This window comes from Siphateles boraxobius, unplaced genomic scaffold, assembly GCF_051911475.1.
Source record: "Siphateles boraxobius isolate OS27281-9 unplaced genomic scaffold, OSU_SipBor_1 3, whole genome shotgun sequence".
In the NCBI taxonomy this organism is placed as follows: Eukaryota; Metazoa; Chordata; class Actinopteri; order Cypriniformes; family Leuciscidae; genus Siphateles; species Siphateles boraxobius.
In genome coordinates, this window is record NW_027508919.1 from 3,376,991 (window position 1) to 3,391,237 (window position 14,247).

At 37.8% G+C, this 14,247-nt stretch overlaps 2 protein-coding genes across 2 annotated transcripts; both read left to right on the forward strand.

The window, feature by feature from the left end:
* The first annotated feature begins 1,408 nt into the window (after window positions 1-1,408).
* Window positions 1,409-8,587, forward strand: bscl2l (BSCL2 lipid droplet biogenesis associated, seipin, like). The gene is made up of 8 exons (XM_077247381.1): window positions 1,409-2,556; window positions 3,544-3,625; window positions 4,143-4,286; window positions 4,738-4,872; window positions 5,231-5,328; window positions 5,414-5,543; window positions 5,817-5,898; window positions 7,684-8,587. Exons 1-8 carry the CDS (start codon window positions 2,297-2,299, stop codon window positions 7,962-7,964), a joined length of 1,212 nt encoding a protein of 403 aa, XP_077103496.1. The 5' UTR covers window positions 1,409-2,296; the 3' UTR covers window positions 7,965-8,587.
* Window positions 7,787-14,182, forward strand: LOC143756725 (inositol-trisphosphate 3-kinase B). The gene is made up of 9 exons (XM_077247380.1): window positions 7,787-8,042; window positions 8,796-9,043; window positions 9,328-10,204; window positions 10,677-10,761; window positions 10,926-11,139; window positions 12,085-12,289; window positions 12,383-12,484; window positions 12,910-12,981; window positions 13,438-14,182. The coding sequence occupies exons 2-9, from the start codon at window positions 9,024-9,026 to the stop codon at window positions 13,669-13,671; spliced, it is 1,809 nt and encodes a 602-aa protein (XP_077103495.1). The 5' UTR covers window positions 7,787-8,042; window positions 8,796-9,023; the 3' UTR covers window positions 13,672-14,182.
* Window positions 14,183-14,247: the final 65 nt, after the last annotated feature.

A 14,247-nucleotide genomic window follows, 5' to 3' on the forward strand; every position in this document is an offset into this window, starting at 1 on the left:
TGTGGCTCAAAGGTAGCCACGAACATCCGTTTCTACAATAACTTCGTCAAAATCCAGATCCTCCGTAATGCATCCGTCTGCGTATTCAGTACCTTCGTCCATATTTTCAAAAAGTTTCTGCCGGTGAAATCAAACGCACTGGCACTGATCTGTGATAGGTCTGTTAGCGCATTAGGTCCAACCTCCTATGGGCGGGTTTGAAAGGGTGGGAACTAGTGCTTGTAGTCTTCACAGAAATCCCCCCCTTTTACACTTCTTCCTACAATGACGTAAAATGACGATTTTTGCGTCATTGTAGGAGGAAGTGAAAAAGGTAAATAGAGGATTTCTCTCGTCTCAGGGGAAAATGAAAGGGTGTTGCACGACCATTCAATAGTATGACTGGATTTCTAACAATGGAAAGCTTAATGCAAATGGCTGGAGTGTCCCTTTAAAACAAGCATTTTCTGTAAAGCTTTGAGAAAAAAAAAAAATATAGTGAAAAGCGCTTTACAAATAAACCTTGAATTGCATTGAACTGAATTAACAGCCACAGTGCAGGTGTACATTATAGCTTTACATACTAGGGGTGTATATGATTTGCAAATGAGTCATACCAGCATGAGGGAAGGAGGAGGAGGGGATGAAGAAGTCTCCTCTACAGTCTACAGCTTCCTTTTTCATTTTTACAAATTCAATTCCGATTAAAGGAGTCATGCTTTAAATTTTCACTTCATCTCCCTTTGTCAATCCATCAGAACAAAAGCACCGTTCCACTTGGTGGAACAATTTTATTCACCTGCAAGATCCTTTTTTCAATATGTATGTAGGCCAGCAGTCTTTCTTTGGCAGGTCATTTGAAATTATCCACAGAATCTTTATCATCTCCTGCTCTTTCTCTGGCACGTGAAAACTCAACCTGAATGTGGCACCTTTTCAAGTAGAGCTCATTTTAGAGAAAAATACTTGTTTTGGGATTACATAAAGGAATAAAAGAAATGGCATATGAATAAAGCCATTCAGACATTTGATACCAGTGTTGATTCTACTAATTAACTACTAGACTTTTACATTTTCTGAAGGAAATGTAAGTGTTTGCACATGCTAAACTCACATGCACAATGCTTGAGTGTTGCTAGGGCATTGCTTTGTGATTTCTAAGGTGGTTGCTAGGTAATTATTTACCGTTCCCAAGTCAAAAGAGCCCATTTTATGTCTCAATGTGGCTTGGGTTTCTTCTTCAATAGAAAACATCACTAATATATTGCATTTGCTATAATTATTATCAACACTATTTTAATAATACCAAAATAAACACATAATTTTCAGTAAATATCACCATCTCTTAATGAAACCGGATTACTGTAAAATAGATTTTACTAAAAGGATGTTTGACGCCATCTATTGGAAGGAGAGACACATTACAAAAATACACAGGGGGACACAGCCCTAAACTTACAGTACAAGTAGGGTTGTAAACAAGATAGCCTGTTTATTTATGTTTTTACTTTGGTGTGCAAAACTTGTTAACCTCATATAAGAGTGCAATAGTCAACTGTGACAACCCCAAGCTCTAACCTCATAATAACAGATAGCTGATTGTCTGTAATTTGTGCATTTATTGAAACCTTTTGTTGCCTCACATTGTCCCGAGCTACTGTGCTTTTGAAGCTGCATGTGTCTTGTGTGCATCCAATGGATTTGTGGTTGTATATCCAGCAATGCAAAGCAGTTACATGACTAATGTGATTCTCACAAACTGACAACTGTTTATGCTTGGTTTAATAGCTGTCACATGCATTCTGTTTGAGGTCATCAAGATACACATAATCATAGATAAAAGGATTTGTCTTGGATATATTTCATACCCCTTGTATTTCCTAACAGCACTCCTTGTCCTTTGCCTCACATGCTGGTCATGAGTCCCAGCGTCGTCCCACTGGACTCCAGCTGTTCGTCGAACTGTCCGTTTTTTTCCAGGAACCGCGGTGTCACAGTCCATTTACTTCTGAAACATTTATTAGAAAGAGCTTGTTCGTTGATTCAGAATATTTTAAATAAATCCAAGTCAGACGTCAGAGCTTCAAGGTCAGAGGAAAAGAACCCGAAAGTGAGAACATGAGGTGGTGGTGAGAAATGGGCAGCGTTTTTTCTGAGTAATGAGGGAGGTTCTGGTATGTTATTTTGTAGATAGTCAAACATTAAGCAGCGAAAACCGTGAAAGACAGCTTAAACCGAAAGTGAAGAGGAAGTTGTTAGGTAAGAGATATTTGAGATAGCAACGCAACAACACTGGAAGAAATAAATCTCAGTAAACATGCACCCCAGTATGGAGGAGTTCAGTTCAGAGGATTCTGGTGTTCAAGATGTGGGACCTCAGCTCAACGGGCTGGTGGTCCGGATCCTGGAGACGATGTCAGTGCTGCTGGTGCGGGTCAGACAGAAGGTTCTGGAAATAGCTGTTCTGATCTGTGTGCTTCTGCTGTTGTTCTGGGTGGCTTTATTCCTCTACGGCAGTTTCTATTATACCTTTATGCCCACAGCCAATTTCATCACACCTGTCCACTTCTTCTACAGGTGAGATGTTAACAGTTACCTAGCAGGATACACTACCTTAAATCATTTTCTTAATCAGGTTTTCGTCTTGTTTTTCAGATTCGTATAAATGCAATAAGTTTGTTTTAGAATATACCCTATTAAATTATAATACACTCTTAAAAATGTAGGTTCCAAAAGGTTTTTTTTTACAGCAATCCCATAGAAGAACCATTTTTGGTTCCCCAAAGAACCTGTCAATGAACAGTTCTTTAAATAAGTTTTTTTTTTCTTAGTGTGAAGAATGTAATCCAAAGAAACTTTTGTACAATTGAAAGGTTCCATGGATGTTAAATGTTCTTCATGGAACCATTAATGCCAATTAAAGAACCTTTATTTTTGAGAGTGTAGATATCTTCTTAAAAGAAAAGATTTTTTCTTGCACAAAAGAAATTGTGTGTGTGGGGGGGGGGGGGGGTTGAATTGTATTATGTTTATAAAACATAACACAATTCAATAGAAAGAAAGATGATCGAGAGATTCTTCAAAAGTATCATATTTGATACTGTACATTTTAACAGGATGTTTGTTAAAGGATTAAGTATACGATGCACAACTTGAAAAATTTCTCACGGAGCACGGTATAAAAGTTATTCTTATTTACTTTATTAAAATTAGTAAATATTCGACAGCAAAAAAAAGACATGTGAATCGCGAGCTGAAGGGGAACGTTTTTAGAATGACACTAAAAGGCCTTTTACTTGCTAAAAAATTATAAACTATCAATCAGACGACAGAAGGCATGTAGTGGATTGTGTACAACATTTTTCAGTAAAGTTTTGATATGTTGATCATTTAAAGGCCTTAGAAATTTGCCTACTTAGAAAGTAGGCTTTCTAAGGTTAACTTGATACTTAAATATTGGGACAAATGTCACAGAATCAGCCTACATTCATCAGAGGGTTGACTGTAGTAGTTGTTTATGTCTATCATCTGTTTGTTCATGTCAAATGTGTTTCTGGTCAGCAGGACTGATTGTCCATCTCCTCATCACCCCATGTGTTCTTTCCCTGTGGCTAATGTCTCTTTACTGAAAAACGGAAAGCATCAGGTGACCATCCTTGATCTAATCCTTGTTTAAGTTTTTAATTTGAACATTGTAATATCCTTGCAAACTAATGACATAGGCCTATTACTATTCTTTATTATGTGAAACTGTGCAAAGTATGCAATAAGTATTTAAAAACACCAGCATGCTGCATTGTCGTCACACCTCATTGCATTTTTATCTCAGTGGTGTTTAGTTATGTTAAAAATAAATACATATTTTATTTTAGCATCTTAATCTAAATTTGGGGAAAATATTACTTTTTTTGGTGTTTTGATGAAATAATTAAGAAAGACATATGCTCAAAATCATCAGACATCACTTTTGGTTTATTCAGTCACAGTGCTCTACAGTGGGCTCAGTTTGTATACTGCACATATTCTGCAGTCATCGGGAGATTCCATGCATACATAATATTTGCATACTGTGCACAGTGGACATATTTCCAAAATAGTTTGATTGGTATGATATTTCATATATACCCCATGCTGTTTTTTGCTTTTCTCTTTGCTGCCTACAGGTAATGACGTACGGCCAGCCCTATCAGATCGCACTAGAACTGGAAATGCCAGAGTCTCCAGCCAATCAGGAGCTGGGAATGTTCCTAGTGAAAATCTCTCCTTATTCTAAAGCTAGTCAGATTGTTGACATATCAACACGTTCTGTAAGTGCACAAACTAGGAGGCAGTGAAACACTTGAAAATGTATTTGTCAAACAAGTAAATTGACTGCATTGAATTATTCAAAAATAATGCACACCCGAGGTGTTAATGCGGCCACAACGCGAAGCGGGTGTGCATTATTTTCGAATAATTCAATGGACTGTAGTCAATTATTCAGCTTATATATGATTATCACACTTCAAGACATTGTTCATATATTATTATATTTAATAACAGAATGTCGGTAACCAAACAGTTGATAGACAACATTGACTTCAATAGTATGGAAAAAAATACTATGGAAGTCAATGGGGCCCATTAACTGTTTTGCAACAGCAACTGTTGCAAAATATAGGTTCTCCAAGATGAGCTTTGTGAGCTTTCTGACCCCATTTAGAAGATCCTGTTTCACAATGCTCCAGCTGTGGTTTCATCTTTCTCTCTATCTCTCAGGCGATGCTCCATTATCGCTCCTCTCTTCTTCAGGCTCTGGGCACAATGGTCTTCTCCCCCATGCTGTTAACAGGAGCATCTGAGCAGAAGCAGTCAATCATAGTGGAACTGTACTCTGAATTCAAAGATAATTCTGTGAGTGATGATTCTGAAAACCCTAGCAACTGCATAGCAACTTACTAAAACCAACTTACTTACCAGAACACCCTAGCAACGCACTGGGAACCACCCACAACACTGTGCCGCAGATTTTAGTATACACAAGAGCTGTGTCTGAAACCGCTCCCTATCGACTATATAGTGCACTCAAATTCCATACACTATAGGGATTAGTGAATAAGTGAACGAGTGAGCAGTTTCGGACACAGATAAGAACTTCACATTTTCTTTACAAAGTAAAAAAAAAAGTTATATTAAGAGTGGAAATAAATCTACAATACGAGCTGTGGAACAAACCCAGTACTCAGTACAGTTGTCTCTTTTCTCTGTTTAGTACAAACCCATTGTTGGAGCTGTCATTGAGATCCATTCCCAGAATGTTCAGATCTACAGGGCGCGTCTGTACATCTTCGCTCACTTTACAGGCATTAGGTGTGTGTATTCCTGTATATTTACTTAGTTGCTTCAATAAAATCCTAACATTCTTCATCCAGGCGCGTCTCTCTGATCTTCACAGGTACCTGCTGTATCACTTCCCCCTGACATCAGCACTGATCGGAGTGATGAGTAACTTTACTTTCCTCAGTTTGATCACCGTTCTCAGTTTCCTGCAGTTTAATCTGGGTAGTCGCAGGATACCTGGAAAGGTGCGACGCTCTAAAATATCTATCTATCTATCTATCTATCTATCTATATATATATCAATCTATCTATCTATCTATCCATCCATTCAAGCATTCCATTCATTCATCCATGCTCTCTTATCTATCCATTTATCCAAATCATTCATCCACCCATGCCCTCTATCGTATCCATCCATCCAACCGATCTATCCATCCATTCAGGCTATCCATCCTTCCAATCAATTTATCTAGGTTATCCATCCATCCATTTTTCACACAGTGTTTTCTTTGCTTCAGACTGATATGCAACAAGAGGAAATGAATGAACAAGATGACCTGGATGATCAGTTTGAACCACAGGATGAAAGAAATGCACCAGGTGAGGTGGAGGTCATGTACTGTTTCAAACCAATTGTAACTGCTGTAATAAAGAAGGGTAAAATCCTAAAATGTAAAAATGAATTTTAAAAAATGAATTTTATACATATAATTATATACATAAAGTCATTTTAATGGATAGTTAAGCCCCGTTCACACAGACAGCGACATGCAGCGACAAAGCCATACGACTCCATTCATTTAAATGGAGCGCTGGAGATTTCCGGTGACAAGAGCGACGGTGACCGTTGGCGACAGAATGTGGGCGTGTCAAACGACGTGAGACACGGAGACACCAAGGGGGTAAGGGTACACCACCAAGGGTACACCATCAGCCGGAAACTGAAGCCTCGTGGGGGCCGCCATTGTAGCAGAACTTAACCTGCTGTTAGCATTCCATTGACTCCCATTCATTTTGGCGTCACATTGAACGCGAATAACTTTACATCTGAGGTGTCCAAAGACTTCATTTGTCCATTATTTATTTCTAAAGAAACACGACACTGTATAAAAGGCCCCATTACTTTTTATCTTACGTTATGGCCCCGTAGAAGCCGTTTTTGTAAAAATAGACTAACGATTGCATCATAACCACGCGACTTTCTTAACGTATAAAGAGGAGGAGAAGCTCGCAGGCAATCTTTTACTGTCTATGAGGCAATCGGGGGGACATAGAGGCATAAAGTCAAGGGAGAAGCCCATAGATAGAGAGTCCATAAAAGCAACAGGACAAAATATTTCAACAACGTTTTTGAAGAATTAGGTGATTCAGATTTGTCTTGGCACAGCTACTAGAAGATTTACAACTGTCAGTTGTAGAAAAGTTCAGAAATTTCAACTTTATGCAAATGAGAAGTGATTTTCGTGAGCGACAACGAATCGGAAAGAAGACGGAGCTCACGTCACCGGCTCGAGTGCAGGCGAATAGTATTTTATCAGTAATTTATCTACAGTTTATTTTCCATGAATCATGCATTATATCCATGTAGCCTATGTGGGTACAGACAAATCATATAACAGTTTTATATGATTTGACTGTAACCACATAGGCTATGGATATAATGAGATGATGCATGGAAAATAAACTGTCCACAGTCTCAGTGAGTTTAACGTTAATTCATACATTTATAGTTCGAGTGTTGTAATTGTATGATGCAAGTTTAGGACTGCTGCAGTTCATTTTACAGTTTCCCCTGCATTATGGTGACTAATGGAGACATGGAAATTTATTATTTGTCAAATTCGAATGACGTTTTAGTGATTTATGACAGTATGAGTGAGTTTAATTTGATTGATCGATCTAGTAAATGATTTAATCCACCGAACACTGGTAAAAACACTCTCCCAGGATACATACTTTTAATTATTTTGAGCCCAATTCCTAGTCAAATTAAAATGATAGGCTATATAGTTGCACTTGTGATGGTATTTTGTATATGGCCAGACGTGCAGTCTTCACATAACCAGTCCTTCCAGTAAAATGCGGAGTTTTTTGTGATTGTTGCGGGCAAAAATCCTTGATTAGGCCTATATTATAAACGCATAAACGCGTTTTTCTGGAGGGACAGCACTACGAACGCCCACGCGACTCGCAGTACAGAGACTAGTGTGTGAACGGAGCTTAAATCTATAGATTAAAATAACTCCGAGTAAATGGAAAATAAATTTGATCAGTGCACATTCAAATAAAGATAGCATCTAAATATGAAAGGCTAGTAGATAAACGTGGTTCATTCATGCCATTTCAAACCTTTCTTGATGTGCGTTGATCTAATTCTGTGAACAGCTACTACAACAGACTTGTTGGATTCCCCCATTTTTATGGAAAATGTTGACACCATGGAGTGCAATTCCGTGGAGTTGGAAGAATCCATTCCAGACAAGGGGGCGGAGGAGAGTGAAGACTCCAGTGAACTTGCTGAAGATGAACACATCTGTGAGGCTGGGGATGGAGAAATGATTTTGAGGCACAGGCATTTATCACAGGGCATGATACAAACTTCTCAAGTATTAACAGACACCATAGATAAAAATTACTCTCGTGTTGGTGTCTGTACAAGCTTCTAGAGAAGGAATAGAGCCATCTTCCAAATGAGAGTAAAGGTTATGAAAAGCAAAGGCCACCAAATTGACTTCATATATTTGGTAAGAATTTCCTCGTTTAAAATATATTAACTTTATGCTAGCCTGAAATAATCGCTTGTATGCCTGTGATTATTTCAAAAGTACCGGTAATCAAGACAAGCACAATTATATTACCACCATTTATTTTTACTCAAGTATTGACATAACCTATATCCAAACTAACCGTTCCAGAAGTATCCTTTGTTGTGGAAAATAATATAATATAATAATAACAACAACAACAACTACAGCACTGAAAATAGTGAGACTATAGTGAATAGTGTCAATAAATAGCCCAAGGGGGAAGAATGGCATTTGGTTGTGGCGTATGTCTGGAAAATGACATTATTAATTTGCATTAATTTACATGCATTTCTCTTGGAAACACAAAGACAACCAGAGAAATATCTATTGGTTGTGACAGTAGAAAGTGCTGAGGATATTACTTTACTGAAGGTTGTTTGTGGACATGTGACATTTATAATTATGAAAAAAAAACATACATTTTAATGTGAAAAAAGACTTTAATTTTAATGTAAAAAAAATAAAATGTTGAAGGATTTGTACATCATGTGTATACTGTCTTTAATTTACACTGATTTTACATATAAAAATAAATACTGTATTAAAATAGAGAATTTAATGAGAATTACAAAACTCAAAATGACAATTTGGAGCAAGATGTACAAAACAAGTAATAGAATCTATAGTTTATGGTAGATGATAGACAGAGCATGGTGCCAACTACACCAAAGTCATGTGTTCAATTCCCAGAAAATGTGCATCCATGACGCGGTTGCAAGAGTCAGTCACTGCTCAACAACAAGTGTGGGTCAGGCCTCGGCACTACCTCCAAAAGAGCTCATTGCCAAAAATGTTGTGGAAAACCGTGATGTCACATTATGCAAATCACTGCTGGAAAACGTTGACAGCAAGACTTTGAACTGGCATTGAGTCTTTGATGCTGTACTGCTGGATGGTTCAACTTAACACACAGGAGTGATGAAAGATTGGCAAATCGGGTACGTGGGAGTTGGTGCCTTTTTTTCCCCTACAAGTAATTGTTTTGAACATTGTTCCACTTAGTATATGTGGGCTATTTCCTGGGCAGATAAAGCTTGGTCTAGTATATTGTAGACCAAGGCTTCATATATGTCCAGGAAATTTTCACATGATGTGCCTCTTTAAACAACAATAGTTTATTGATTAGATGAATATTGTAATTTGTTATCTGTCTATTCATCTGTCTTCTTTAGGTATTTCTATTATGATTTATCAAATAATGTTTTTGTTGATCCCCCCCCAGATTCTCTTTCTCTAGAGCTCAAGATAACAAATCACGAGTTTCGTCTGTTTCTGATGAGAATTTCCATCTTAACGGCTTCATGAAAGACTTAGATTCTACTCCAGAAAGAATGAGCACATTGTCAGAAAAGAAAAGCTCTAGAAGGGATGGGGAGAGCATGAGAGATGCCGTAGAAGACCAGATGTTTGATTTCTCACCATCCCTGAACAATCAAAGTCATCATAACAAGAACACAGTCTTCAGAGCCAGACCTAAACTGGCTGCTGCTCACGCCGTCCTTTCTTCCAAGCTAGAAGAGTCAACTGGAACTCAGATAAATGCATATGAGGAAACAGAAGACACGAAACCAGAACCTCTGGAATATGTATGTGTGGATCTCCCACCAATACCTGGTGGAGAAATGACCAAGGACGAGGACGTGAAAGAGCAGAGAGTGAAAGAGAGGGTAATGGCTAGTGAAAATCTTGTTGAAGAGGGTTCAAAAGTGGCACTGAATGCAGCAACTAGGAAAAGCCTGTGGAGAGGCGAGATGGTTCTGAAGGAAAGGGTGCGGGAAAGGCTGGGAGGAGGACTGGAGAGTATCGATGAGAGTAACGAGGGAGAATTAAACAACAAACGAGTGCACAGGAAGAAGAGTTGGGGCTTAAAACAGAGAAACACACAAACGTTTGGGTCATCACGGGATAGAGATCCTTATATGCAGGGAAGCATGAAGAGAGATGGTGAGGAAGAATTAGTTCCCCACCCTGTTCTCTCTCGGGTTCTCCTTCACTCCTCTGCTTCATCCTCCTCTTCATTCAACAACTCCTCAGCAGAAAGTGATGAAGTCTTCAGCGAGAGTGAGGATACAGCCGCCAGGAGGCAGACAATGAAGAAGGTGAGTGGAATTCTGGGAAAGCTTAGAAAGCACAAAGTAATTTATCTTGATTCTGCAGAATCTCTCAGGATCAGTTAAACTGGTGTCAGGTTGAACTGCGGACCAACTGAAAAGGACTCTATTTTTTGGGTGCACTGAAATGTGTTAGACAATTTGCATGTACCATAACACAGCGTATTTGAATAAGTTATTTGCATAGTGCTGTAGACAGAAAGTAGCAAGTTACTGTCACATTTGAAATATTCCCAAAACAAATTCTTTTAATGTCATGAGTAACATGCAATATACTCCATAATGCATCAAGTAGGCTACTAAGTAACATCTTTGGGTTTGAACTGTTTCACCATTGGTAGGGTACAACAATAAACCCTTCAAGGTTAAAAAAGCATGCCATTTTATGAACAATGTTAGAAAATGAAACACAGAAAATTGTTTTTAGGGTACTGTCACTAAATGACCACGTTTTTCCCAGTGTCGATCTTGGAGAACATTTTTGACCATGATGCAGTGGTCCAAACGTACACAAAGCTCATGGATCCAGCTAGCTGGTCACCAAGGTACGTAGTTCAGGCTTTTCTAAAGGACACAGCATTTTGACCCTCACCATACCTTCACCATTTTCTATCAAATAACATCATGTTAAATTTAAAATGGGTTTGAACAATATTTTTGAACCAAGCAATATTTTGTAGACAAAATGTGTTTTGTGTGGTTTCTCTAGGTAATGTAAGGCTGAGTGAGGGTGGGGAGGTGCTGAAGAGGTTTTGCAAGGTGGAAGATGTCTGTCTTCAGGCCCTCATGTCTGACGTACTCTGTCAGTTTGTGCCTCATTATTTTGGGCACATCAGTCAGGACGGAGAGAGATACATTCGTCTAGAGGACCTGCTTAGTGGGCTCAAACATCCTGTCATCATGGACTGCAAAATGGGTGTCCGGTAGGAAGGGAACTAACATTAATTTGTTCACAATGTATAGTTTAGTACATCAAAGTGAGAGACAATACTTTAAAATAATTTTATTTTTGGGTATATTTTATAAAATACTGATACATTTGCCTGCAAGACTGAAAATCAATGTTGCACAAAAGTTCTGATTAGTGATGCACTGACATTTCAGCAAGTAAAACTATTCAGCAACTGGATCAGTAAAGAAATTTACAGTACTGTGCAAAAGTCTTAGGCACGTTAGTATTTTCACCCCCCAAAAAATGGTTTTAAACCAGTTATTGACAACTTTTGCTGTATGTCAGAAATATCAGTACTCCATGTGGAGCATAGCGGCTCATTGTGCATACAAAAAAAGAAAAGAAAAATTGGAAATGAAAATGTAAACTGATATTTCCTACTGGCACACTACAGCAAATGACATACATAACTGGTTTAAAACAGTAACGTGCCTAAGACTTTTGCACAGTACAGTATATCTTTTCAGTTATGGCTGAAATAGTTTTGGAGGGCCAAAACATTGAGCGAAACTGTGTCATTTAATTAGACCTTCTCTGATGATTTGTTTTGACCATGCCATACACTTAACGTGGAAAAGCTACAAAAGGGTAAACATGTCAGAAGTGAGGACACACTTCATTTGGACCAAAAAGGATGCCAAAGTAGCAATATGTAAAAACATTTAGGCTGCAATATCGAGAGACGTCTTGTTAAAAAACTGTACTAAGACTGGTTTAATGTATTACCTAAAAACACTACACCCTGAACAGAATACCAACTTCAGTTACCCGATTATACAAATGTAACTTTATATTTAGTTTTGGTTTTCAGCAAAATACCATTTTAGTTTGCTACTCTACTCTTCATTGACCATATAATCACACAATATTTGAACAATAATACATTACCAAATAGAATCTATGGCATTACTTGCAGGACATACCAAGAGGAGGAGATCATTAAGGCCAGAACCAACGCCAGCGTACGCTCTGATATGTATCAAAAGATGGTGAAAGTGGATTCGGCAGCTCCCACTGCAGAAGAACACGCACAGAGAGGAGTAACAAAGCTGCGTTACTTACAGTGGAGGGATGACAGCAGTTCCACCTCATCACTGGGCTTCCGCATAGAAGGCATCGTGGTATGAAACATGAGGCTAAAATAGTTACAAGAGAGACACTGTATGGTCATTTATTTAAATATTTTACTGTTTTTCTCTGTTTCTTTTTTTCAGATTGGGAATGGTAAAGTGTTACGAGACTTTTACAAAACACGCACAGAAGCTCAAGTGACAGAAACCCTGCTATCCTTCACCAAAAGCCAGGTTCACATTCTAGTGAGTGGACATAAAAACTCACACACAAATATAAACAAGTAAACATTCACTTGCTTCATTTCTGAAACGACTTTCTTTTCTGGCTGACATCAACAAGCCCTCTTATTTTAACAATAAATTAAACACTTATTAGTTCGAAAAAACGAATCACACCTAACATTTTATGTTCACATATCTTTCACTCCAATTACTTTCAAGAGTAAATTGGGTTGTGAATGGGGATTCATGTTGAATTTAAGCACAGTTTTAGTACTGTATGTTTTTGTCCCATATAACTTTTTTTCTATTATTCTACACCAAATATGCCTACTTGACAATATAATTGAAATATATATATATATATATATATATATATATATATATATAATTGCAGTTCATCTCAAATATATCAAAATATTCTTCATTTGTCACTTTGTGTATCTCAGGAGGCCTACGAATCCAGATTACAGGCACTGAGCGAAGCACTAAAGGAGTCAACCTTTTTCTACAAACACGAGGTTATTGCAAAACGTTAAACTTGTCTTGGTTTTCTTATACACTACATTATAGAGCTGTTCACTTTGAAGCTTTAAAAACCAGAAGAGAATTGGCATTTCAAGCCATGGACTTTCTTGTTGGTTTTAAAATGGCAAATTTCGATTCATGAGTAAAAAAAGTCGTATCGAGAGACTTTCACGTTTTGTTCTACAACATAAATTGGACCCAATTATACCTCAAGCATGAAATATAAATCTGCATTTAAAAAAACAAAAAGTTTTTAAATGGCCAAATATTTGGGAAAGGATGTGGGTTTCATGTGTTTGACGGATCACAGCTAATTTCACTCAATTGGAACCAAAGTTTGGCCTACGAATTACCTCACAACCGAACAGCTCCATTTTTCATCTCAGAACACAATTTATGGGAATTTTGTTACCTCTCTGCCTCTGAATAAACATCTCAACTTCTCACAGATCATAGGCAGCTCTTTACTTTTCGTCCACGACTGCAGCGGCAAAGCAAACATATGGATGATAGATTTTGGAAAGACCATCCCAACCCCAGAGGATGTCCAGCTGAGGCATGATGTTCCATGGGTGGAGGGAAACAGGGAGGACGGGTACCTTATCGGATTGACCTCCCTCATCTCTCTGCTGAAGGAAGCCATCAAGCAAGCAGGGGAGCAAAGCCAAGAGGAAGCACTTTGATAGTGACCTCACATAAACTCCAGTAAATGACACCAAAAAGACAAAATGATTTCACCTTGGATCCAACAATAGACAACCAAACTGTCAGGTCTATAAAGCTTTAAACAATTATAGGGACAACGTTTACTCACCTTCAAGTTGTTTTAAACCTGTTTGAGTTTCTTTCATCTGCTGGACACAGAAGAAGATATTTTTGAAGAATGTCAGTAACCAGACAGTTGACGGTAGCCATTGACTTCCATAGTAGAAAAAAAATACTAAGCAATGGGGAACAGAAACTATTTGATTACGAACATTCTTCAAAATATCATCTTTTGTGTTCAACAGAAAAAAGAAACTCATACAGGGTTGGAACAACCTGAGGGTGAGTAAATGATAACAGAATCTTCATTTTTTGTCAACTGTCCCTTTAATAGTATTAATAAAGCACTTCAGTTGCAAATGTTCTTGTGTAAAGCATGTTACTGTTTCTTTTTTAAATATTAGTCTATTAAATGTTTTATTTACTATAGTTGGTTCTACTTGTGTATTGCTTTGGTTTGATTCACATCTAATGGCTGTTTTATGAAACATCAC